This window comes from Salmo trutta, chromosome 7 (genome assembly GCF_901001165.1).
Source record: "Salmo trutta chromosome 7, fSalTru1.1, whole genome shotgun sequence".
NCBI lineage: Eukaryota > Metazoa > Chordata > Actinopteri > Salmoniformes > Salmonidae > Salmo > Salmo trutta.
In genome coordinates, this window is record NC_042963.1 from 799,795 (window position 1) to 827,175 (window position 27,381).

At 42.9% G+C, this 27,381-nt stretch overlaps 1 protein-coding gene across 1 annotated transcript in view; it reads right to left on the minus strand.

Moving 5' to 3' along the window:
* Positions 1-27,381, minus strand: part of LOC115197760 (voltage-dependent calcium channel subunit alpha-2/delta-1) — an 81,354-nt gene that overhangs the window by 11,137 nt on the left and 42,836 nt on the right. Inside the window, exons 9-30 of the mRNA XM_029759563.1 lie at positions 23,670-23,828; positions 23,192-23,296; positions 22,544-22,622; positions 22,358-22,407; positions 21,996-22,085; positions 21,805-21,879; positions 21,566-21,646; positions 18,805-18,879; positions 12,170-12,241; positions 11,644-11,715; positions 11,427-11,488; positions 10,999-11,075; positions 9,575-9,583; positions 7,493-7,553; positions 7,170-7,264; positions 6,264-6,345; positions 3,485-3,547; positions 2,359-2,462; positions 1,647-1,733; positions 1,471-1,538; positions 1,117-1,155; positions 960-1,031 (exon numbers count right to left, since the gene is read on the minus strand). Coding sequence (XP_029615423.1) covers positions 960-1,031; positions 1,117-1,155; positions 1,471-1,538; positions 1,647-1,733; positions 2,359-2,462; positions 3,485-3,547; positions 6,264-6,345; positions 7,170-7,264; positions 7,493-7,553; positions 9,575-9,583; positions 10,999-11,075; positions 11,427-11,488; positions 11,644-11,715; positions 12,170-12,241; positions 18,805-18,879; positions 21,566-21,646; positions 21,805-21,879; positions 21,996-22,085; positions 22,358-22,407; positions 22,544-22,622; positions 23,192-23,296; positions 23,670-23,828 — 1,677 coding nt within the window. The remainder of the gene's footprint in view (positions 1-959; positions 1,032-1,116; positions 1,156-1,470; positions 1,539-1,646; positions 1,734-2,358; positions 2,463-3,484; positions 3,548-6,263; positions 6,346-7,169; positions 7,265-7,492; positions 7,554-9,574; positions 9,584-10,998; positions 11,076-11,426; positions 11,489-11,643; positions 11,716-12,169; positions 12,242-18,804; positions 18,880-21,565; positions 21,647-21,804; positions 21,880-21,995; positions 22,086-22,357; positions 22,408-22,543; positions 22,623-23,191; positions 23,297-23,669; positions 23,829-27,381) is intronic.

Genomic DNA, 27,381 nt, shown 5'->3' on the forward strand with positions numbered 1-27,381 from the left:
ACAGGAGTGTCTTGGCATTGGATTTATGTTCTACTAACTTCAGGATACTGTAGATGCCATAGAGCCATTTTCTTTCAGATCTGTGCTTTAGATACTTGTTTGTTGTCATGTGAAATATGATATGTCATTCGGTATTAATGAGTGTTAGAGAAGCAGAGGACAATACAAGAAAATCATATCTTATTAGGTCATGTGTAGCTCAGTTGGTAGAGCATGGTGTTTGCAATGCCAGGGTTGTGGGTTCGATTCCCATGGGGGACCAGTACGGGAAAAACATTTATGTAATGTATGCATTCACTACTGTAAGTCGCTCTGGATAAGAGCATCTGCTAAATAACTAAAATGTAAATATGGGTGTGACAATCATAATTGTCACGCCCTGACCATAGAGATCCTTATTATTCTCTATGTTAGGTCAGGGCGTGACTTTAGTGGGGAAGAATGTTTTCTGTTTCTTTGTTTTTGGGCCGAGTGTGGTTCCCAATCAGAGGCAGCTGTCTATCGTTGTCTCTGATTGGGTATCATACTTAGGCAGCCTGTTTTCCACCTGTGTTTGTGGGAGGTTATTTTCTGTTTAGCGTCTATGCCTGACAGAACTGTTGGCTTTCGTTTTGTTGCTTTTTGTTATTCTTGTTTGAGTGTTTCTTGGAATAAAGTATCATGAACACTTACCACGCTGCGCCTTGGTCCACTTCTCCTTCTAACGACGAGCATTACAATAATAGTCAGAGGGGTTGGCTAAAAGCACATCCAGATCAGTTAAACAGATTCCATAAGGGCCAGTTTCCTGGAGACAGATTAAGGCTAATCCTCTCCATTGAACATGTTTTTAGTCCAGGACAAGGCTTAATCTAGGTCTGGGAAACCGTCCTATAGCCAGACAGAATGTTGACCCTGCACTGGTAGAGCAAACATACCTGTCTCTGACAGAACAAGCTGATTGGTTGATGGAGACTCACCTGAGTGATATACTCATCCTGATTGGACATCAGCAGGAAGCCGCCATCATCCAGGATGACACAGTCAACGTGCTGCAGAGAGAGAGAGAACATCAGTCAGTATAGAACATTATCAACATTTCAAAATATTTTTCATAAGTAAGATAGGCCATAGTACCTTATCATTCTTCAGACAGCCACAGATTTCATCCTTGCACTGCAAACACATTAGAACACACACCACCATGTATGAAGGGTAACTTGTTGAGCAAACACATCAGAACACACACCACCATGTATGAAGGGTAACTTGTTGAGCAAACACATCAGAACACACACCACCATGTATGAAGGGTAACTTGTTGAGCAAACACATCAGAACACACACCACCATGTATGAAGGGTAACTTGTTGAGCAAACACATTAGAACACACACCATCATGTATGAAGGGTAACTTGTTGAGCAAACACAATATAAGTGATAGTTTCTTAACCCAAACCCTAACCCTATGGGGAAAAGTGTTTCCTTACGTTGACTTTGATGGTGGCATTCATGAAGCTGTTCATCCAGGCAGAGACGTTCAGTTTCACCCCCACCACTACAAGACATATTCAGAAACACTTTTTTATTGAATAGCCCTTCAGAAGTACCCACTGCAACAACTAAGCACCCGGCTAAGGGGATGGGGACAGTATTGTCCACTCACCAGCTGGTTTGAGGTTGACTCCATCTATGTTGAGGTCTACAGCCTTGCTCACCAGAATACCTGACTCATAACCTGATTCCCTGCTCTCTGCAGCAGAGAGAGAGAGGGAGGGAGAGCAGAGGAAAGAGTGTCAACACATTCACATACAGTGACACTTGTTTGACAATGACAGTAATTGTGTGAGGCTTGGTAAGAATCATGTTTGATGAATATAATCTTTGTTTGTTTGGTCTGATGTAACTGGACATAAATTATGTGTGGCTTGGCAGTATGAGTACATACTGCAGTATAGTATGAGTACATACTGCAGTATAGTATGAGTGAAAAACGGAACCTTATAGTGAAGGGAGACAAGGGTTCTTTAACTCAGAGATCTGGTCTATAGAGTACTGTAATACTACAGGGACATACATAGAGGTGGAGTCAAAAGTAGCAGAGAGAGAGAGAGCTAAAGAAAGAAGTACATGAACAATTGTGAGTGGAGAGAGGAGGAGAGAAAGGGGAGGGATAGACAGATGAGAGGAAGCAGAGAGAGTGGGGACTAGAGGGCCTCTCATCTCAGATCTCAGCCAGTAGAGCAAGCCGTTCGTCCCCAGAGAGAGGTTTGCTGACAGACCACATTGAGGAGAAGACACCCTTGGGTCCCTGTGTGTGCGAGTGTGTGTGTTTGCGCGCGCGTGCGTGCGTGTTTGGTGAGTGTGTGTTAACCCACTGTTGAAGTATGGAGCGGTGAAAATATAGATGCTGTTATCCAGAGTCCTCTTGTAGAAACTTGAGTCATATGTCTCAGCATTCTCTGTCCACTCCTCTCCAGCACTGAAACACACACCAACACATGAACACGCATACACGTACGCACATTTTTAAGACACAGATGTCTAAAAGATTTTACTCAAATACAAGGCTACACTTTGATCAAAATAACAGTCACACCCAACAAACTGGAAAAATGATATGGAAATGGCCCAGAGATAAAGAAAACGTATGGTTTTTATGAACGTATTTTTACATATTTTCTTCACATGCAATAATAACTAAATTCAAGCCAGTCATATAAAGTTGTTTTCTAACTGGTGATGTGCAAGTTAAATTGCATGTTAGATATATAAATATAAGATAAACCTTTTTACTAAGATCACCTGCCTAAATTCAGACATGAATAACAACCAATGAATAACAACCAATAACAACCTTTCCTTAGTAAATAAATCACAGAAAGATGCTTTAGAAAACCTAACATTTTAGCTACAAACCTAGTACAAACTGCTGTACTTTAACAATCAACAAGACTGATTCCCATTTGACAGCTAGATGATATACACTCTAATGATAAAGATCTTCAGACAGAGAGAAGAGACAAAGAAAGAGAAAGAAAGAGACAGAGAGACAGAGAGAGCGACAAAGAGAGAGAGACAGACAGAAAGAGAGAGAGAGAGACAGAAAGAGAGACAGAGAGAGACAGAGAGAGAGACAAAGAGAGAGACAGAGAGAGAGACAGAGAGAGAGACAGAAAGAGAGAGAGAGAGGAAAAGAAAGAGTCCATCTGTACTGAGAACGTCACCAGTGTTTGTGAACCATGTTCTAGGCTGGGCTAATGGGCTGTAGGTGATTTGGGAGAACCAACTCTCCATGAAATGAGCCAGCAGAGCAGGTAGGGAAGTAAAACAGTATCATATCCAAGCCAAACCATTATACACTTTAAAATAGCTTTGTGCATTAGCCAACTCCTACCAGTATTAATCCCTTGTCATGGCTTCTTACAATAGGAGTTGGCCACAGCACCTACAGTTTGGGATCGGGCTAATCTAACTAACATGGAAGGAGAAATCTGAGCATACCTTCTGGGATAGACTCTGGTGATCCCTCCATCAGTGGCTACAAACCTGGCCAGAATCCCACCCCTGGGAACAGAAAGAACACACAGGAATCAATCACAGTTCAATTGATGAGGTAAAGAGGTAAATCGAACTCGACCAAAACAATGGAATTGCCATGGAAACTTGTGGGGGAAATGTCCGTGGGGGAAAGATCCTGAATCTCCTCATTGCCCCCCAGCAAAATTAGCCTACATTTAGGCTATTGTTAATATAGTGCATTCGGAAAGTATTCAGACCCCTTCACTTTTTCCACATTTTGTTACGTTACAGCCTTATTCTAAAATGGATTGCATTTATTTTTTTCCTCATCAATCTACACACAATACCCCATAATGACAAAGTGAAAACAGGTTTTTAGAAAATGCTTGCAAATCTATAAAAGAAAATGAAAAATAACATTTACATAAGTATTCAGACCCTTTGCTATGAGACTCAAAATTGAGCTCAGGTGCATCCTGCTTCCATTGATCATCCTTGAGATGTTTCTACAACTTGATTGGAGTCCATATGTGTTAAATTCAATTGATTGGACATGATTTGGAAATGCACACACCTGTCTATATAAGGTTCTACAGTTGACAGTGCATGTCAGTGCAAAAACCAAGCCATGAGGTTGTAGGAATTGTCCGTAGAGCTCCGAGACAGGATTGTGTCGAGGCACAAATCTGGGGAAGGGTACCAAAACATGTCTGCAGCATTGAAGGTCCCCAAGAACACAGTGGCCTCCATCATTCTGAAATGGAAGAAGTTTAGAACCACCAAGACTTTTCATAGAGCTGGCCGCCCGGCCAAACTGAGCAATCGGGGGAGAAGGGCCTTCGTCTGGGAAGTGGCCAAGAACATGACGGTCACTCTGACAGAGCTCCAGAGTTACTCTGTGAGGATGGGAGAATGGAGCAAAGTACAGAGAGATCCTTGATGAAAACCTGCTCCAAAGTACTCAGACTGGGGTGAAGGTTCACCGTTCCAACAGGACAACGACCCTAAGCACACAGCCATGACAACGCATTCTGACAGAGCTCTAGAGTTCCTCTGTGGAGATTGGAGAACCTTCCAGAAGGACAACCATCTCTGCAGCACTCCACCAATCAGGCCTTTATGGTAGAGTGGCCAGATGGAAGCCACTCCTCAGTAAAAGGCACATGACAGTCCGCTTCAAGTTTGCCAAAAGGTACCTAAAGGACTCTCAGACCATGAGAAACAAGATTCTCTGATCTGATGAAACCAAGATTGAACTCTTTGGCTGGAATGACAAGCGTCAGGTCTGGAGGAAAAAGGGCACCATCCCTAAGGTGAAGCATGGTGGTGGCAGCATCTTGCTGTGGGGATGTTGTTCAACAGAAGGGAATGGGAGACTAGTCAGACTCAAGGGAAAGATGAATGGACTAAAGTACAGAGATCCTTGATGAAAGCCTGGTCCATAGTGCTCAGGACCTCAGACTGGGGCGAAGGTTCACCTTGCAACAGGACAATGACCCTAAGCCCACAGCCAAGACAATGCAGGAGTGGCTTCGGGACAAGTCTCTGAATGTCCTTGAGTGGCCCAGCCAGAGCCCGTACTTGAACCCAATCGAACATCTCTGGAGAGACCTGAAAATAGCTGTGCAGCGACACTCCCCATCCAACCTGACAGAGCTTGAGAGGATCTGCAGAGAAGAATGGGAGAAACTCCCCAAATAAAGGTGTGCCGAGCTTGTAGCGTCATACCCAAGAAGACTCGAGGCTATAATCACTGCCAAAGGTGCTTCAACAAAATACTGAGTAAATGGTCTGAATACTTTTTGAATGCACTGTATGTGTATTTCACACTATATTGAGGTAAAATTACTATGATGCTTGTATGGATGCCAACCTTAACATGTTCATGTCATCTGAACCAATCAATTGCATTACAGTTATAATTGACTGACTACCACCATTGATTTCTGTATGCTAGCTATACTAACAGGAGTTAGCATTTAGCAGTCACTTCTTCTAAACCTGAAAACGGACAACTTCTAAATGTTATGCAGCGAAAACAGCCAAATAACACTTAAGTAACCACATTGTGGGTTTGTTACAATACATACTGTAAATTATGACGGATTTGACGGATATCCACTTTGTTAAAATCAGATTTGTTGAATGTGCCAATCTGGTCAATGGAAGCATCGCCCCATTTACCACATCTTTAACAGAGGCTCAGGGACCATCTAGACTAATCAGAGAGGCATGAGCTAAATATTCCACTGTCTTTGAAGCCCATCTCGCTCTCCCAGGAGAAGTCACTAGTCCATCTGAACAGTGTGTGTCTTGGAAAGGCCTACAAAGAGGCTTACACATCACTGTGTCCAGAACATTTGAAACTAATTGTTGTATTCCCTGAGAGTCGCTTCTCCTTATGTCCTAATTCTTTGAGTTCTTTGTTCAGTAAATTGTTCCTGTTTATGTGAGCATGTGTGTGTATGGCGTGATGAATGCATGTTGAGGTAATTACTGTGGTGTCTTTAGAACACACCAAGTCTTGGCATAGCTGGTCCTGTGTCTTTCTTTGATCATATTTTATTGGTAAAACACAGACAAGATTCTCATAGCAACAGACCAAGACATTAGCATATAGCAGTACTAGCTGCCTGGTGTTTCTCCAATAAGACATCAACAAGACGGGGAATAGACTGACTGTCTATATGACTCATGTAACTGACTCATGTGTACATGTAGATGATGCCCTGATGGCGGTCAGTGTGTGTGTGTAACTCACAATGTCTGCTCCTTCCACAGTTTGACCAGATCAGCAGTCAACCCAGCGTCCAACAGCAGCCTACTGACCAGAGTCACATTACCTAGACAGGAAGACATTGTTACTGAAGTATCTTCCACAGTAAACCGCTTGGTAAACTGCAAGGATGACACATAGGAGTTTAGATGGCTTGAGCTTGCTTAGACAACACAGAGGACATTGCGATCCATTAGACAACACGGAGGACATTGCGATCCATTAGCTGACACGGAGGACATTGCGATCCATTAGACAACACAGAGGACATTGCGATCCATTAGACAACACAGAGGACATTGCGATCCATTAGACAACACGGAGGACATTGCGATCCATTAGACAACACAGAGGACATTGCGATCCATTAGACAACATGGAGGACATTGCGATCCATTAGCTGACACGGAGGACATTGCGATCCATTAGACAACACAGAGGACATTGTGATCCATTAGACAACACGGAGGACATTGATAGGATCTCCAGTAGCTGATACCCATTAGATGATGACACTATAGAGGTTCTGAGTCACACAGTAGCATGACAACATCAGGTTCTAGGAAGCTCAGTCGATCAGGATGATATCAGACTACACTTATCCAATGCCTACTGCATTAGATAAGGTTGATGTCATTCCTGGCCAGACCAGACTAATCAAACATCTCTCTGGGACCTTCACAGGGCTATGGAACACCATAAAATCAAAGTGGAGGGAAACTCTCCTGACTCCCCCCACTAACCCCTCCCCCTGGGTGGATATAATAGGTAGAGGAATTCCATCTGTGTGTGTGTGTGTGTGTGTGTGTGTGTGTGTGTGTGTGTGTGTGTGTGTGCGCATGCATTGGTTGTATGAGCGCCTGCGAGTGTTAAACAGCCATGGTAACTTACATGGCTCTTCCAGTGTGTTCCTGTCTATGAACTGGTTGAAGTCCAGGAGGAACTGGGTGCTGTTGTCCTTGTCCTTCAAGCCTTTGCAGTACTCCCTACAGAAATAGCAGACACTGTATATTAGATACATTACATCTCAAATTCAACATCTGTACAACATCAAACTCCTTTTATAACTTCTACCTAATTCTACGCCATGCTCCTCAATCCCAGCATAAACTGTGGAATAACCAGATACTCCTAGTGAGTACACTTCAGGAGTAACAATGGTTGAAAATGGAGGAGGGTGGAGGAGATTCAGATGTGCTGCTGCAGCTTCTCACCTGGGGGCGATGAAGGTGTATCCCAACTCATCAAACATCTCCACCTGCAGAGTGTTCATGGCTGAAGAGAATAGAGAGACATCTTTAGGACCTTACACACTCTGCGGAGCAGGATTCATGGCCTATACAGCACACCAGACTGATCATTATGGAAATAAAGAACTGAAAGATGAATGAGTGAAACAAGACATGACAGAAGGAGAGAGAGAAAATGATTATGGAGACAAATTCCCATCCATCTTTAAGCTTGGTAGTGCCACTAGTCTGTCAGCATGACTTTTCATGTCTGTTAGGCCAGTACACTCTGATGACTGTCACTGTCAGGCCTTATCTAGAACACTGCTGTCTATTAACTCACTGTCAGGCCTTATCTAGAACACTGCTGTCTATTAACTCACTGACAGGCCTTATCTAGAACACTGCTATCCATTAACTCACTGTCAGGCATTATCTAGAACACTGCTGTCTATTAACTCACTGACAGGCCTTATCTAGAACACTCCTGTCCATTAACTCACTGTCAGGCCTTATCTAGAACACTGCTGTCTATTAACTCACTGTATGGCCTTATCTAGAACACTGCTGTCCATTAACTCACTGTCAGGCCTTATCTAGAACACTAGTGTCTATTAACTCACTGTCAGGCCTTATCTAGAACACTGCTGTCTATTAACTCACTGTCAGGCCTTATCTAGAACACTGCTGTCTATTAACTCACTGACAGGCCTTATCTAGAACACTGCTGTCTATTAACTCACTGTCAGGCCTTATCTAGAACACTGCTGTCTATTAACTCACTGACAGGCCTTATCTAGAACACTGCTGTCTATTAACTCACTGTCAGGCCTTATCTAGAACACTGCTGTCTATTAACTCACTGTCAGGCCTTATCTAGAACACTGCTATCCATTAACTCACTGTCAGGCCTTATCTAGAACACTGCTGTCCATTAACTCACTGACAGGCCTTATCTAGAACACTGCTGTCTATTAACTCACTGTCAGGCCTTATCTAGACCACTGCTGTCCATTAACTCACTGTCAGGCCTTATCTAGAACACTGCTGTCTATTAACTCACTGTCAGGCCTTATCTAGAACACTCCTGTCCATTAACTCACTGTCAGGCCTTATCTAGAACACTGCTGTCTATTAACTCACTGTATGGCCTTATCTAGAACACTGCTGTCCATTAACTCACTGTCAGGCCTTATCTAGAACACTGCTGTCTATTAACTCACTGTCAGGCTTTATCTAGAACACTGCTGTCCATTAACTCACTGACAGAGTTCTGGTTCATCTCAGCCACAGACTGGTTAGAGTGATGACAGGTCAATGTGTGTCACACACACACACACACACACACACACACACACACACACACACACACACACACACACACACACACACACACACACACACACACACACACACACACACAGAGAGTTGAAGTCAGAAGTTTACATTCACCTTTTCCAAATACATTTAAACTCAGTTTATCACAATTCCTGACATTTAATCCCAGTAAAAATTCCCTGTCTTAGGTCAGTTAGGATCACCACTTTATTTTAATAATGTGAAATGTCAGAATAATAGTAGAGAGAATGATTTATTTCAGCTTTTATTTCTTTCATCACATTCCCAGTGGGTCAGAAGTTTACATACACTCAATTAGTATTTGGTAGCATTGCCTTTAAATTGTTTAACTTGGGTCAAACGTATCGGGTTGCCTTCCATAAGCTTCCCACAATAAGTTGGGTGAATTTTGGCCCATTCCTCCTGACAGAGCTGGTGTAACTGAGTCAGGTTTGTAGGATCCTTGATCGCACACACTTTTTTAAACAATTGTTGGAAAAATGACTTGTGTCATGCACAAAGTAGATGTCCTAATCGACTTGCCAAAACTATCGTTTGTTAACAAGAAATTTGTGGAGTGGTTGAAAAACAAGTTTTAATGACTCCAACCTAAGTGAATGTAAACTTCCGACTTCAACTGTATATGAGGTGCCGGATAGACAGGGAGAAAAGGTGTGGAGTGAAACTGAAGTGATGGAACAAGCAGACAAGGGGAAGAGGAATACTTGCCCTTCTGCCCTGTAGTGACCCCAGATAGAGAGAGAGGGAGAGAGCGGGAGAGAAAGAGAGAGGGGAGGGGGGAGAAGGAGGGAGATAGAAAGAGAGAGAGGGAGGGAGCGGGAGAGAAAGAGAGAGGGGAGGGGGGAGAAGGAGGGAGATAGAGAGAGAGAAATAGAGAAAACAGAAACATTGGGATGTCTTATCAAATTCATATTACAGCAATATAAGAAGTCTTAAAAAGAAGGGAAATCTGATCTAAAACTACCACGCTATCCAAACTGAGAGGTGCTACCATGCAGAGACATGCAATAAAGTACAGTACGTTCACAGAGACATCCACAGTTACTCCAGCACAGTATCTGTCTCTTCTATTATTCCATGTGACAGGCTTTGGCTTTGGATTTCACTATGTTCTTTCCAATAGAGTTCCTACACTCATAAAGACATCAATGTCCATCAATCAATCCCTTAAAAGAAGACATCACAAGAAAAACGCCATTAAATTGATACAGTCATGCCAGCAGTCTGTGGAACCGTTTACTGATGGTTCAGTATGAAAAGGTTCATGACTATCTGGTGCATAATCAAAGAATTTCAATAGCATGTAAAACATGACAGGCAGATTGTAGGACATCTCATGTAAGGACTGGGAAGGGTAGGAATCACATGGACCTCAGCTGTTCTCTCGTTTACTCTCTGTCAATACAGATGTGTCATTCCTTTTCCCTTCTTTCCTTCCATCTCGTTTTACCTCCTTTCGTTTCACTCTGTCACTGTGTAGAATTAATATACTTCATCATGCAAACACAGATACATGATCATGCAGAGACTGGATGACAGATAAGGAACAGTGAGTTATACACCAGGAAATAGACTACTTGCCCCATGGAGCTGTACGGATCCCATGAAGGGGCAGATAGAGGGAGGACATGAGGGGAACATTAAAGTCAAGAGAGTGGGACAGTTTGTAGAGGTGGATTTATTTTGTACATCAGAAGTACAGTACAGGAACCATGTGATAAAGCCTCTATGAGTAGTGATAAACCAGGTCTGGGTAGAGAAAGAGGTGCAAACAGGCAGGCTGTGTAAGGTAACATGCCTCCTCTGCCCTCCAATTCAAAGAAAGGGAACAGAGGAACAAGAGATGGAAAAGAAGAAGAGAAAGAACAAGGAGAGGGAGTGGAGTGCATCAGAGCTGATGGAGGAGGGAGGGAGGGAGGGAGGGAGGGAGGGAGGGAGGGAGGGAGGGAGGGAAGAAGAGAGAGGAAGTATGTGATCTGGGAGAGGGTGATGGAGAGGGAGAGTAGGGTGAAGAACTTTGGCAAAACTCACTGATTTGAGAGAGCAAAGTTGTTGTGGTGTGTTTCTTTTGTGGCTGCATGCCTGTGTGTGTGTGTGTGTGTGTGTGTGTGTGTGTGTGTGTGTGTTCTCACCCATGGCCTGTCTGATGGTGTCTCCCAGTTTGGCCTGTATGTAGTGTTCACTGTAGGTAGGCAGGACCAGGGCCAAGCTGAGGAAATAAAGGTCTTGTCATTATACAGGACCCTGTCCTTTCTCTGTTGACACACTGAAGGCGATGCTTGGAAAAACATGTTCCATCCACAAGATGACAGGACACTGAACATCTGCATTTAAACACATTTCAGTAGTTGAGAAAAGGGTTTAACTGTGATAGAGAGGGACAGAGAGAGCCCCCTACTGGCCAGACCTTATCACATTCATGAAGTAGAGATGTGAGACCACTGTGATGTTATAGCAACCTATCCAATCCTTTCAGATCACTACACGTTTCCAGGAGATATGGCTAGGGGTTAAAGGTTGTTTCTGGACTGGGTCAACATCTTTCAGTCCTCCCTCCTACCTGTAGTCTGTTCCATTGACCTGAGCCCAGGTGTACGTCCTTTCTCCTCTGTCGATGTATCTCTGTCAGCGAACACACAGAGGTGTTAAAACAGTCATAATCCTAAATCGTAAACTACACGTAACTTACTTCAACCTAAATCATGCACTGATGTCACTAGGAGACGTGTAAGTGAGAATTAGTACTATTATGTGTCTTTCATTTGTGCTGATCTCACCTCATCCTGAGTTTTAACTAGAGTCTCTATGGTCTCTTCACCTGGGTTGCCATCTATCATCATTCTCCTAATCTACACAGAGAGAGAGAGAGAGAGAGAGAGAGATAATGCATGCATGGTTTTGTGTGTGTGAAAGATAAAATTAATATAAAAAGAGATCTTCTTCAACTGTGCCACGTGTCAAATGTGTGAATGGTTACAGGGTCTGATCTCACTGCCGTTCTCTCTCTAAAACACAGTGCACATCTCTCTCTAAAACACAGTGCACATCTGTACACCAGCGAGAGAGAAAGAGAGGAATAACAACAAGGAGATCGGTAGCACATCTAGATGCTGAACCTCCCCCTTGGAGTGTCTATGTATATGATAGAAGCAGAATGAAAGGAGAGGGAGAGACAGACAGAGTGGGATATCCACTGCTTCTGTAAACATGTCCTCTCATTTACAGCCAGTCACTGTATAAATCACACTCAGTTAACTTTAGTAGGAGACAGGACACAACTAACACCTGTGTGTGTGTGTTTACCTGGACTTTGATGTCGTTCTCCAGTTCAGCATCGAGGAAGTCCAGAGTGACAGGCTCCTGGAATTTAGGGTTCTGAAGAGAGGAGGGTGTTTAGTCTGGTGGATGAGTTACCACGCGCACGCACGCACGCACGCACGCACACACACACGCACACACACACGTATATTCAATAGCATGACTTGTTTGATATCGGTCCCCCTGAAGCATGTTGAGTTGTTACAGTGAGTTGTAATGAAACGCAGTTTCAGGGATCATCAACTAGATTCAGCCGCGGGGTGATTTTTCTGGAGCGGATGGTCGGGGGGAGGAACATAATTACTAATAATTTGTAGACTGCAAATTGACCTCAAGAAGCCCAAACAGATATGTTTGACTCAAACATATACATTTCAGACATTGCTTATATTTGTACATGATCACGTCTCTCTATTTTGCGTGGGAATACATGGGAACAGATTTCCTTAATAAAAATCACTTGGAGCTCATTTCCTGGTGTATTTACAGTCTTTAATATCCAACAATGAAAATGTAAAAAATAAAAACTTGCTCAGAAAACTTGGGAGGCCAAATAAAATCAGCGCCGGCAGTCGGGAAACCCAGTAGACTGTGTAATGTTTCAGTCATGGGTTCTTAGCATGGCTTCAGGCCATAGAGTAAAACTCTGCTCCTTACCCTATCGTATTATTGTGTTCTACAGTATATACTGTACATTCAGACAAAGAGCCTAGTTTATACAGCTGAGAACTGACCGGAATACTCCAGCTTGTGTGTGTGTGTGTGTGTGTGTGTGTGTGTGTATGTGTGGCATGCATGCGTGATGGTTAAGTCTGTGTGTGTGTGTGTTGCGTGGGTGCCTGTTTGAGTCAGTGTGTGTGTGTGTGTGTGTGTGTGTGTGTGTGTGTGTGTGTGTGTGTTTGATACAGCCTAACTGTAGACTGTGTTAATGTCAGTAGTTAAACCCTCAGTGCGTATCAGGGACTTTCTAATGTTGTAAAGTAGCAGCAGTAATCCAGAACTACTCTGTTAAAGCACCAGTAAATGGATGGAGGCTGATACTCTGTCTCCTAGCAACGCTGCTCTACCTTTAGACTGTATACACGGTTTACAAGGTTCATATGGATTTAGTTTCTGCAAAAGCTACATAAACACACTGTGATGATGATGATTAAATGATCCTTACATTGGACGAAGAGAGAAAAGAAAGACGGAACAGTGGAGAAAAAGGAGGATGATGGCGAGGAGCTCAGCATGAAAAAAAATACAATTAAATAAATAGTTAGAGGCCATAAGATGATACAGAAAATATAAGCACATTAAATAAATAGTCAAATGAAGGAGAGAGAATGTAACTATAATATACAGAGAAAGAAAGAAAGAAAGAAATAAAGAAAGAAAGAAAGAAAAAAAGTCACAAAGTGAGTGGGTGGGGGAGAGAGATCAAAATCCAACTCCAAAAGTAGCGAGGGATTTGTGTGATGAATATGAAATGGGCTTTCTATTTAACCACAAATCACACGCAGACTGAAACACAAGAACAAGAACAAGAGAGAAAAGAGAAAAGAGAGAATGTGTTCAAAGAGTCTAAGGTCACCCTCCATATTCACACACCCCTCTGTTTCTCTGATCACACATGCACACGCAAACAGATCATACACAGTAAGATTGACCATGCCCTTTCACAGTAATGTACCGGAGGGATTATGGACATGATTTACAAAGCAAGTGTTGATTTGAATATAAATAGGAATTCATGAGAATAGTGCACAGATGGATTCATACAGTTTCATGAATTGATCCATCAAGTCCCAGTGAGAAAGACAAACCAGTAGCAGTACTAGGAAGGGACCTGCTGTAACCTGGTCAGATCATCATGTGTTAATTCAGTCTCTCTCCCTCTCCCTCTCTCTCCCTCTAGGACCTACCTTTCTCTCTCCCTCCCTCCCTCCCTCCCTCCCTCACACACTCTAGGACCTACCCTTCTCCCTCTCACCCTCCCTCTAGGACCTACCTTTCTCCCTCCCTCCCTCACTCACTCTAGGACCTACCCTTCTCTCCATCTCCCTCTCTCCCTCCCTCTAGGACCTACCCTTCTCCCTCTCTCCCTCCCTCTAGGACCTACCCTTCTCCCTCCCTCTAGGACCTACCCTTCTCCCTCCCTCTAGGACCTACCCTTCTCCCTCTCTCCCTCCCTCTAGGACCTACTCTTCTCTCCATCTCCCTCTCTCCCTCCCTCTAGGACCTACCTTTCTCCCTCCCTCCCTCACTCACTCTAGGACGTACCCTGCTCCCTCTCACCCTCCCTCTAGGACCTACCTTTCTCCCTCCCTCCCTCACTCACTCTAGGACCTACCCTTCTCCCTCCATCTACCTCACTCACTCTAGGACCTACCCTTCTCCCTCCATCTCCCTCACTCACTCTAGGACCTACCCTTCTCTCCATCTCCCTCACTCACTCTAGGACCTACCCTTCTCCATCTCCCTCTCTCCCTCCCTCTAGGACCTACCTTTCTCCCTCCCTCCCTCACTCACTCTAGGACCTACCCTTCTCTCCATCTCCCTCTCTCCCTCCCTCTAGGACCTACTCTTCTCTCCATCTCCCTCTCTCACACACACGCGCATACACCCAAACTTCTAGACAATGACCCAACATAATGACAACATGACAGAAGGCTTAGAGGAAAGAAACAGTTTAACATAACATGTAAACGAGTCAAATAAACAGTGTGAAACATTTAGCTAATTATGTGACCGTCTACTTAACTAATAACTAGTCCCTATTACTTTCTATTCCACCCACTGAGTATGGCTGCTCTAAGACTACAACAGCAGCAGGAAAACATTGACCACGCTACTGTTCATCTGAAGTGCGTTTACTGATTGGAATGATTCAAAATTCAAAAGGCTCTCTCACATCTGAGCCATCTTTGTTGCAGGCGCATTGTAACAATAGAATTGATGAAGGAAAAGAGAAACCTGCACACTGCTTTGGCTAGTATCACTATTTATTATTAAGCTTTACGTATCGGCCTCAAGGCTTTCGTCAGAGCTTTACGTATCAGCCTCAAGGCCTTTGTCAGAGCTTTACGTATCGGCCTCAAGGCCTTCGTCGGAGCTTTACGTAACGGCCTCAAGGCCTTCGTCAGAGCTTTACGTATCGGCCTCAAGGCCTTCGTCAGAGCTTTACGTAACGGCCTCAAGGCCTTCGTCAGAGCTTTACGTATCGGCCTCAAGGCCTTCGTCAGAGCTTTACGTAACGGCCTCAAGGCCTTCGTCAGAGCATTAAGTATCGGCCTAAAGGCCTTCGTCAGAGCTTTACGTATCGGCCTCAAGGCCTTCGTCAGAGCTTTACATATCGGCCTCAAGGCCTTCGTCAGAGATTTTGTGAGTGCTTGTAATTTGCACCCTTAAGTAGACATTGCTCCACCCACATCCATTTAGTGCATAGAATGGGGTTGGAATAAAGGAAAATAAAAATGTGTTACCAGACATAACAATGTAAATTGTATAAATATTAAATTAAAGAATGTACATAAAACTTATTAAACACTGATTGGAATGATTGAAAATTACGCTTTGGTTCGTTCAACCTATTCTATTCAATTGATCTGAAATCAAATAGCAGTGTGGGGGGGCAATGTAGTGGTGGCAGCCTATCAGAAGAGTTGGAGGCGTGGCTTATTGGGCTGTGGCTTTCAGGTTGTTATTTTTGCCTACCTGTGGAAGTGAACGTCATTACAGTAAATGTGGTCTGTTGTATTCCTTATTCAAACTTAAACTTGCTAGTGTCTGTAATGATACTTGCATAAGTGCATGCGATACTAAAGAGCCTGACAAGTGTTATAGGTTAAAACCTGTTGGGGCTAGGGGGCAGTATTTGCACGGCTGGATAAATAACGTACCCAATTTAAACTGGTTACTACTCTTGCTCAGAAACGAGAATATGCATATAATTAGTAGATTTGGATAGAAAACACTCTAAAGTTTCTAAAACTGTTTGAATGGTGTCTGTGAGTATAACAGAACTTATATGGCAGGCCAAAACCTGAGAAGATTCCATACAGGAAGTGCCCTGTCTGACAATTTGTTATCCTTCTGTTGCATCTCTATCGAAAATACAGCATCTCTGCTGTAGCGTGACATTTTCTAAGGCTTCCATTGGCTCTCAGAAGGCGCCAGAAAGTGGAATGAGATGTCTGCAGTCTCTGGGCGAAGTACAGCAGCTCTGTTTGTTACTGGTCAGGCTGGGGACAGTGACACTGGAGATGCGCGTTCATGAGAATCCTCCATTTTTTTTCTTTCAGCCTTTGAATGAATACAACGTCGCCCGGTTGGAATATTATCGCTTTTTGTACGAGAAAAATCGCATAAAAATTGATTTTAAACAGCGTTTGGCATGCTTCGAAGTACGGTAATGGAATATTTTGATTTTTTTTTGTCACGAAATGCGCTCGCGCGTCACCCTTTGGATACTGACCTGAACGCACGAACAAAACGGAGGTATTTGAATATAACTATGGATTATTTGGAACCAAAACAACATTTGTTGTTGAAGTAGAAGTCCTGAGAGTGCATTCTGACGAAGAACAGCAAAGGTAATCCAATTTTTCTTATAGTAAATCTGAGTTTGGTGAGGGCCAAACTTGGTGGGTGTCAAATTAGCTAGCCGTGATGGCCGAGCTATGTACTCAGAATATTGAAAAATGTGCTTTCGCTGAAAAGCTATTTTAAAATCTGACACCGCGATTGCATAAAGGAGTTCTGTATCTATAATTATTAAAATAATTGTTATGTATTTTGTGAACATTAATCGTGAGTAATTTAGTAAATTCACCGGAAGTTTGCGGTGGGTATGCTAGTTCTGAACATCACATGCAAATGTAAAAAGCTGGTTTTTGATATAAATATGAACTTGATTGAACAAATCATGCATGTCTTATATAACATAATGTCCTAGGAGTGTCATCTGATTAAGATCATCAAAGGTTAGTGCTGCATTTAGCTGTGGTTTTGGTTTTTGTGACATATATGCTTGCTTTGAAAATGGCTGTGTGATTATTTTTGGCAGGGTACTCTCCTGACATAATCTAATGTTTTGCTTTCGCTGTAAAGCCTTTTTGAAATCGGACAATGTGGTTAGATTAACGAGAGTCTTGTCTTTAAAATGGTGTAAAATAGTCATATGTTTGAGAAATTGAAGTTATAGCATTTATGAGGTATTTGTATTTCGCGCCACTCGATTCCACTGGCTGTTGACTAGGTGGGATGCAAGCGTCCCACCTTGCCCAGGGAGGTTAAGGTATCCAATGCTTGGTTACGATATTGTTGTTACTTAATATGAAAGTCTTGTGTAAAGAATATGTTCAGAAACATAACTTCATGTAATTGAACCAACACAATTTCTTGATATATAAATAATTAATTTAATTGCGTGTAACCCATAGGTAATTCCATATTAAAAAGTGAACTTGGAACAAGATGAACACATGGGATGTATTTACATGAAATATTAGTTTGTATTTGTTATTTATTATGTTTAACCAACAGGGGAAAGTAAGTTGAGTGCTGAAAGAAATAGGTCAATGATCTAACCGTTAAAGATCAGCCCTAAGGGTTACTAGTCTACATCTATACTATGTTCTACTATAGTACATCTACTATCTATCTATCCTACTCTCTCTCACCTCGTGGAGCGTGATGGCATACGGCTTATTGAGTCTTGTCTTGCGGTTACGGATCCTTTTCTAACAGATACATAATGAGAGAGATGCAGGTAGCATTTCAGTGGGAGACAACATCTCCATTTGATCATATTCATTCATTGGCCAGGAACTATTATCTAAATAGAATACACGTTAACACATAGAGTATGTGGCCAGGCGGGACTCAAACCATGACCGTTGCAACCTTCAACAAAGGGTTGTGTCTGTAGCATATTTCAGCATGGTTAAAATCACATTAGTCAGAACAAGGCCTTCTGATGGCATTCATCTCTGATCCCCTCTCTGTAACAGATGTGAAGACTATTTCAAACCCTGACTGACACACTCACACACATGGTTCATCCTTAGGAAACCTATACAACGCTGTACGAGACCTCCAGTCACTTTGAAACAGTTCCCTTTGAAAGAGACTGCACGCCTTTACACACACACATGGACACCCTGTGTATGCTGTGCATTGCTTAGGGTTAAGTGCCAGTGCACGTGTGCGTATGAATAGATTGGATCCATGAGTGTGTGTCCATGTTGATTAGAGTTTTAAGGATGTGGTTGGATGAGATGTTCACATGTGTCCCAGGCCTTGTTGAACACAGCAAGCCCCAACAGAGACCCTGGGGGCCTGGGCAACACATGGCCCTCTGCAGCCTGTCAAGACCTGGCCAGGGGGTGTTGAGGAGGAGATCGGTAGAGGAGGAGAGGAAAGAGGGGAGGAATAGAAGAGGTACTGTAGGGAGGAGCAGTGGGTTGTGTTTCTCTAAAGGTGGCTCAGGAGCATTATGGTGGCCTGTTGTTAGACATCCTGCTACGATCATGTGTGGGTTCATATGAACATGAATAACATCCATAGCACCGCAGAATGAGTTGGGATTGTAAGATATGTGGTAACAGAATAGAAGCGCTAGGGATAATACACACCTTAGGTTGGAGGTTGGGGTGTAGCAGTACATATCCATTGGGGTCGATGGCAAAATAATATCCATTAGGTCCAATCTGAGGAGTGGAGGAACAGAGGGTTGGAGGAGACAGTTGAACATATTTTGTATACTACAGGGAACATGGATCTGTATTCACTACATCCCTGTTCTGGGTTATTACAGTATCGATCATAAACATGATTGAGTTCATATGATAGAGGGCAGGGCTGTCAGAGTAAGTCTGTTATTTTCAGGCGAATAATGTGGACAAAAAAAGTATACGAGCACGTCTTGTTTATAACGCCGTTGACACCAATTGTGAAATAACGCCACAATCCGTACATTATTTTTTCGGAGCAGGTTAGATTTGTGCGTCTTCTCGCATGCAAAAATAAGCTGTAGACCAATATAAATTGTTATCTGGGAAACTGCATCTGACAGGTCTGTGGGTTCATAGTGTGAATTAATAAATTAATCAATTTCTTTCTGCCTGTTTTTTTTCGTTTGCAACGCATCTGTGCAGCACCGTATTAATTAAACCAATGTGATTACATCACACCAGAGCAAAACACGTCGCTCTCGCCATTGAAATGTCCCGCGTTCATTGCCAATGATGTATCGCAGGGGTTCCCAAACTTTTTTGGCCCACGACCCCATTTTGATATGAAAATGTTTTCGCAACCCCAAAACGGATATAATCAACGGCCAATGTTTACTTTTTTAATTGAGGCTATGACAGTCTATTACAAATCAGTCTGACAGTACAGTACTTTTGACACTACAATCTGAAGGAAGTATGGTTTAAAGTGACTGAACTGCATAAGAAAGTTATTAGAAAGTTCAGAAGATCATCAGACAATACTTTTGTATGATCTTCTGTGTAGAAAAGAACAGCATCATTAACCACGTTTCCATCCACAGATTTATGCGAGGAAATACAACACATATCACGATAATGGAAACAGGATGTTTCGGTACAATTTTATAAATGCCGACAGATCATTTGTTCGTTCGACATCGTGAGATCTTTTTGTGTCAGTATAATTAATTATGCCAGAAATGGCGGTGGAAACACCTTTATGCGCAAATATAGATATAACCATCATATCGAAGTAAACTTGGAGTCACGCGATGATGGTGTGTGGTCCTCCCACCACGACTCTGGACACCATGCAGTTTATTCGGCTACAGATAAAATACGTTATGATGAACTTGACAGGGTGGTGAAAGTGCACAGTGATCTTGATGCTCGGTAGAGCTGAAAATGCGATAGAAACACATTCAACTTTAGATTTCTATTTGGTGCATGAAAACATATGTGGAAAAAGTACAATTTGTGTGCACTACATCATCACACACCGATTTATATCTGCAACAAGTCCGTTTGGTAGAAACCCCACTGGAAATGGCATTCCTTATGCAGATTTTAGAATATTTGTATGAAAATTGGTCACCAGTTGGATGGGACCCTAGCTAGTGATGTTCTTCTTCATCCAGTCTGATTTTGTGCCTGGTCTCGTCAACTATGTTCTAACGAGTCCTGCGCAGCTTGTAGAAGGAAACAGAAATCATACGTGTCTCAGAGTTATCTTTCAGAGATGGGGTCATAATATTTTGTAGATCAAACGGCTCAATAAAAAGACACATTATGTAGGTAGAAAACAGAAACGGTTCCGTTTATTACAACTCCATCTAGGGGCTACCGGAGGTTACCGATGTAACCCCGGCTCTATGAACCAAGTGAACCAGGTGACCCCACATGGGGTCGCGAGCTCTAGTTTGGGAAAAGCTGATGTAGCCTATTTTATAGCCATTCAGCAATGAAGAGGATCGATCGATGCTTCTCTCCTCTAATAGGCCTAGGCTTATTAGTTTAAAAAAAATTGCTCAAAATAAGTTTCAAACTATATTGCTGGTCGTTTAAGAGCTATGAGGGGGAAGAGAGGCCAGTGGAGTTGCCAGCAGAGATTCGTGAATTGCTCAAGAAGGAAACGGTGACGTAAACAGAAAGTTGTGTAAATTAGAAGTTAATATAGCTATATATTATAGGCCTGCTAAAGTGAATCTTGGCGGCCACCTGTGCAACCCTAAAAGGAAGAGACAAAAAACTCTTTGCCTTATCACTAAGTGGTTGCACAAATTTAGATAAAGCACTCAAATTAAAATACATAACCTCCCACTGCTTCATTAAAATTCATCAATGGCTGATCATTAGGCTATAGACAGGTTGCGTGCATGTGCTTCTATTTTCTAATGGTTGTCAATTACATCTTCATATAGCCTATATCACAGCTGCCTATATCTCCCCCTTAAAACGTTCCTTGTCAATTTATAAGATAAGCTACATTGACTTTGCATTATCCTACAATGGAGGCTAGTTTTTGATATCCTACAGAAAGGATTTGAAGCTAAGGAAAGTTTTTTAATACGTTTTTTGTGAAAGAAGAAATGTGATTTGCTTATGTGTCTGAGTGAGATACGCTGCAGGTGGCTTTGATTGATGGGTCCTTTTAGGTAGGTGTGTGTGCGCGTATAAGTCCGTCACGTCCATTCAGAAAGTTTCCTAAAATAGGCCAAGCCTGTCTGGAGGGAAAAGCGCATCAGACTTGTTGTGAATGGTTTAGTGTGTCTAAATGCGAATCTGTATTTTTTCGGAATTTGGACAAAAGATCAAAATGCAGTTAGTGTTAAGGCCTTTTCTCACCGAGACTGAAGTAGGAGAGTAAGGAGTGTTCTGGTGTGTTAGTGTGTGTGTCACTCACAGTGAAGCGCGGTGTGAGCTTCTTGATGTCATCTAGTGACACGTCAATCCCCATCACCCCTAGGATCAACTGGTTCTGAATCTGAGAGGGAAAGATGCAGGGAGGTCAACATTTTCATTTCAAATTGAACACTAAGAGTCGTGTTGCCTTAGAGGCTATTGGTGTTTAATTTAATGTTGGGATGGGATTATTTTCAGAAAGAATTGGTGTGTGTGTGCCTGCATGCGTGTGTGGATTACCTCTAAACCCGATTCATCTTTATACTTGGTCTTGTTGAAGACAGGTAGGGTTCCTGTGATGACCAGACCTAGCTCCTAACATACACAGAAAAAGAAAGCTAAATGTAAGTCATCGTTATTGGGTTTCAGAAACCTCCAGTGTGGAGGTAGATTTTGGTGAGGTGCATTGTGGGATAGAAGTGATGTGATACCAGAGCATCAAGGTAGACATTAGTCCACTGGACCTGCTTGGCCAGCTGGTCAGCTAGAACCATGGGTCTGCCCAGGACATCCAGGTACTCCTACAACACACAAATACACTATTTTGAATCAATTTAGTCATTTAGCACCCACTCTTATCCAGAGCGACTTACAGGAGCAAATGGGGTTAAATGCCTTGCTCAAGGGCACATCGACAGATTTTTCACCTAGTCAGCTTTCGGTTACTGGGCCAACACTCCGCTATGCTACCTGCCGCCGAATACACACGTTTAAGACAAAGTCAACCACATACACGTCAGAATAAATTAAACACACACGCAAACACAAGTTCATGCAGAATGCTTATTATCACCTGAGTGTTGATGCGTATGGCTCCAATAGAGGGAATCTCATAGAAGTATCCTGGGAGAAACAGACAATGGACTGAGATCAGGACATTAGCTATCTACATAAGCAGACCCAACATGGAAACTCTAATGATACACAGTACTACCTGTGCTTAATATTTAGCACAAACAACAACAACAAGGTATCCTACCTTTATTAGCGCAGGCCATCCACTGGACTGGACCTTTATCATAGTTGTGTTGACCCACTGAGAAGGTGAAGATACGCACCTAGAACACAGAGCCGTGTGAATCTGTTAAAGACACATCCACATTGAACTGTAAGGTGTGTGATAGAAGTTAACAACTATAGTTAGGTACTGTGTCAGAGGTTATTATGGGCCATAGATTATCAACTCTAACTATTGGGTAGGACTACTGTTACAGTGTAGACAGGGATTGGTTTGTGAAGGGCTGAGGATGGAGTTACCGTGATCTCTCTACCTCCCATCCTCACAGTCTCCTTTCATGTGCTGAGCAGAAACAGCAGCTTTGGCAGAGTTATCATCACACACTTCATATCTGCTAGAGGGGATGGCTGACAGTAACTGAGACTGATCTGTGTGTGTGTGTGTGTGTGTGTGTGTGTGTGTGTGTGTGTGTGTGTGTGTGTGAGTGAGTGTAGTGATTATCTGGGCTCCCCCTGTATAAACCATAGGGTCAGCACACAGAATACTTCCTCAATATCCGACCAAGCCATCACTCGGTTTCCCTTCATCATTCAGACCTGCTTTTCATATTTACTACTATGGGTCGCCGACTAGGCGGATTATACATTGTAGTGTGTGTTGAAACTGTACCTTCTTGTCAGCGTTGTATTTCTGCAGTATGGCCGACGCTCTCTCCTCTCCTCCATCAGTGAACAGCATGATGATCTTGTTACAGTTGGCTCTGGTGACGTTAGTCTGCACAGAGAAACCACGCCATATAGAGAACATGGGTTGCCAATCCTAACACACCTGATTGTGCTTAGGAGGGTACTACTGAGTAGCTGATGACTAAAATCAGGGTAGTAAAAGACTGGAGTAAAATCCTACACACCCAGGAACTTGTTGGTCACTGGGCTAGAAAGTAGAGATACCGCTATAACCAGCAGAGGGCAGTGTCTCATCATAATCTATCATAAGAGAAAGAGCAGAGCTCACAGGTGACACTTTGTACATTTTACATGAAGTATGCTCCTGAAAGTTCAATGTAAATCTGCTGGAGCAAGGATTGTCATTATACATACGTGTAACAACTGTGTTATACTTCTAAACAGAGCATCGGGGCTCTTACTGCATAGAGCTGTTCGAAGGCAAACTCAAATCCTTTGGTGTAGTTGGTGATGCCTTTAGCAGAGATGTTCTGAACAGCATCCTTCAGGATCTTCTTATTCCTCACGTTGGCCTGGACCAGGTGGTCAAAACACGCTGTGTTATTCACCCTGGTGTTGAACTGGTAGAGGGAGACATATAGAGGTTAGACATTTACGCATGCACACACACCTGGCCATGACTACTATCATGCAGTGGTAAACAGACACATTCATCAAGTGTTGCAAATTACTCTGCATCCTCTCAACTTCATGATCTGGTACCATGGAAACAAGACTCCCTCTACTAGCACACTCTCATTAGAGAGGAAATAACACACACACACGCGCACGCACGCACGCACGCACGCACGCACTCACACACACACACACACACACACACACACACACACACACACACACACACACACACACACACACACACACACACACACACACACACACACACACACACACACACACACACCTTGGCAGCCAAATCAACAGATGCTCCAGATTGAGTGCTCTGAGACCTGAGTAGATATATTGTACCTGTTAGAATGGGGGAGGCTACAGATAGAAGACATACTTACACACACCAAAACACTATCACTGTTTTGATCCCAGTAATAATATTATGCAGAGAGAATAGCCATGGTACAACTGTTGGCTGTATTGTCTTTCTAAACAATGCTGCAACCCATTGATCTGAACCAATCAATGTGCCTGTTAATCAGCGAATGGGGGCAGCAGATACATGCATCCATGGAGACTAGCAGAATTTGACTGGGTATGTGCATGCATGTGTGTTTGTGTGTGTGTGCGCGCATGTATCTGCATTCGTGTGACAACTTTGATGTTTCTAACTGAGTGACAGAGACACCACTTAGACTGGAAGGCAATTTCAAGGCTTCGCTTGTCTGACATGAAGACTGAGCTTAGGAGACAGCATGGATACACACACACACACACACACACACACACACACACACACACACACACCAATGTGCTCTTTAATCACCTAATCTATTAAAAGGAGAGGAGAGGAGGGTGAGAAGAAGGGTGGGAGGAAGAGAAAGAGGAAGTAAGAGGAAGAAAGGAGGAAGGGAAAGGATGAGAGAGAGAGGAGGTGTGTAAATGAGAAAGTATTTCTCTTCCATATATATCTAATTAATTCATGCTAGGAGATACTTCATAGCCTTATCCAGTGCATGAGACAATTTAGTGGGCATGCTGAGTATTCATGTAAATGTGAACATTTCCATGGGTAGTATATTTGAGACATTAGCTGCGCTCGATTGAGCTTGTGTGGCAGAATGGAACCAATGGAATAGTCCCAAAAGTGCAAACACGCCCATCTGGCACTCCAGGAGAGCATCTGCTAAATGACAAAAATGTACATATATTTTTACTATTTTCTACATTGTAAAATAGTGAAGACATCAAAACTATGAAATAACACATATGGAATCATGTAGTAACCAAAAAAAGTGTTAAACAAATCTAACAAAATACATTTTATATTTGAGATTCTTCAAAGTAGCCACCATTTGCCTTGACAGCTTTGCACACTCTTGGTATTCTCTCAACCAGACTCTTCCCCCACATCTCCACCCCTTTTCCTATATATACACAGACCAAAAATATAAACACAACATGAAACAATATTTTTATATAAGTTCATATAAGGAAATCAGTCAATTTAAATTACGTCATTAGACCCTAATCTATGGATTTCACATGACTGGGAATACAGATATGCATCTGTTGGTCACAGATAACTTAAAAAAGGTAGGGGTGTGGGTCAGAAAACCAGTCAGTCTCTTGCAACATGGGGCCATTATCATGCTGAAACATGGGGCCATTATCATGCTGAAACATGGGGCCATTATCATGCTGAAACATGAGGTGATGTGCATTCAAATTGCCATCGTTAAAATGCAATTGTGTTCGTTGTCCGTAGCTTATGCCTGCCCATACCATAACCCCACTGCCACCATGGGGCCCTCTGTTCACAATGTTGACATCAGCAAACCGCTCACCCACACGACAGCATACACGCTGTCTGACATTTGTCTGGTACAGTTGAAACAGGGATTCATACGTGAAGAGCACACTTTTCCACCGTGCCAGTGGCCATCGAAGGTGAGCATTTGCCCATTAAAGTTGGTGATGACGCCGAACTGCAGTCAGGTTGAGACCCTGGTAAGGACGACGAGCACGCAGATGAGCTTCCCTTAGATGGTTTCTGACAGTTTGTGCAGAAATTATTTTGTTGTGTAAACCCATAGTTTCATCAGCTGTCCGGGTGGCTGGTCTTTGACGATCCCGCAGGTGAAGAAGACGGATGTGGAGGTCCTGGGCTGGCGTGGGTACACGTGGTCTGCGGTTGTGAGGCCGGTTGGACCTACTGCCAAATTCTCGAAAACAACGTTGGAGGCGGCTTATGGTAGAGAAGTGAACATTCAATCCTCTGGCAACAGCTCTGGTGGACATCCCTGCATTCAGCATACCAATTGCACGTCCTTCAAAACTTGAGACATCTGTGGCATTATGTTGTGTGACAAAACTGCACATTTGAAAGTGGCCTTTTATTGTCCCTAGCACAAGGTGCACCTGTGTAATGATCATGCTGTTTAATCAGCTTCTTGATATGCCACACGTGTCAGGTGGATGGATTATCTTGGCAAAGGAGAAATGCTCACTAAGTGTTGGTCCCATAACACTTTACATGTTGCGTTTATATTTTTGTTCATTATACAGTATATATACACTGTATAATATTGTATGTCCATTATGAATGTGTTTCAGTGTTTTTGTATGTAATTCCCTTGTTCCCCTGTGATCATATTAGCTGAGCCCCAGCGTGTGTGTGTGTGTGTGTGTGTGAGAGAGTGAGAGATGGGTTGGGGTTGGATTACAGATTACACTGAGCAGAGAGCTAATCTTTAGTCCCTAATCCCAGTACAGCCTCCCTGTTCACTTAGGCCACAGGACTGCCTAGCTGCAACTGGCTAGCTAACAACACTGAACTGGGAAGAGAAAAGAGCTGAACACACACACTAAGACAAAGATATCTGTATTAGTCTGACAACACAATAACGTTAGGGATGTGTGTGTGTCCAAATGTCAGTTTAGTCCCTAGGCTGCTGTTAATGAACAAGGATGTATTGGTAATATTAGAGATGAATGAATTAGTGTCAGGTTATAATACCCACAGGACAGGAGGATGTGTGTGTGTGTGTGTGTGTGCACACGTGCTCATGATGTGGTACTAGGAGGACACCATCTGCACCAGTTGATTTAAGGTAATCCAATAACAGATAATGAAAACTTATCATTGAACGGCGGGACAGTGAGGGGACCCACACAGACACACTGTAACACACACATTATTTTTGTTGTTGTATTGTTTGTATATCTTTGTATAACAAATGGGTGTGACTGTTCTTGTCTATCAGTGCTTTGTTAATTGTCATGTTGTGTGTTTTTGTGGACCCCAGGAAGAATAGCTGATGCTTCTCAAAAAGCTAATGGGGATCCAAATCAACAATATTCCAGCCTTACATCACCACAGTGTTGGAGACCGCAACTGGTTTCTCAGTGTGTATGTAAACACAACTGTAGAATGCCTTACTGTAGACATGGTGCAGTAACGTATTAGTATTGTTGTTAACCATTGGGTTCAACCAGGGT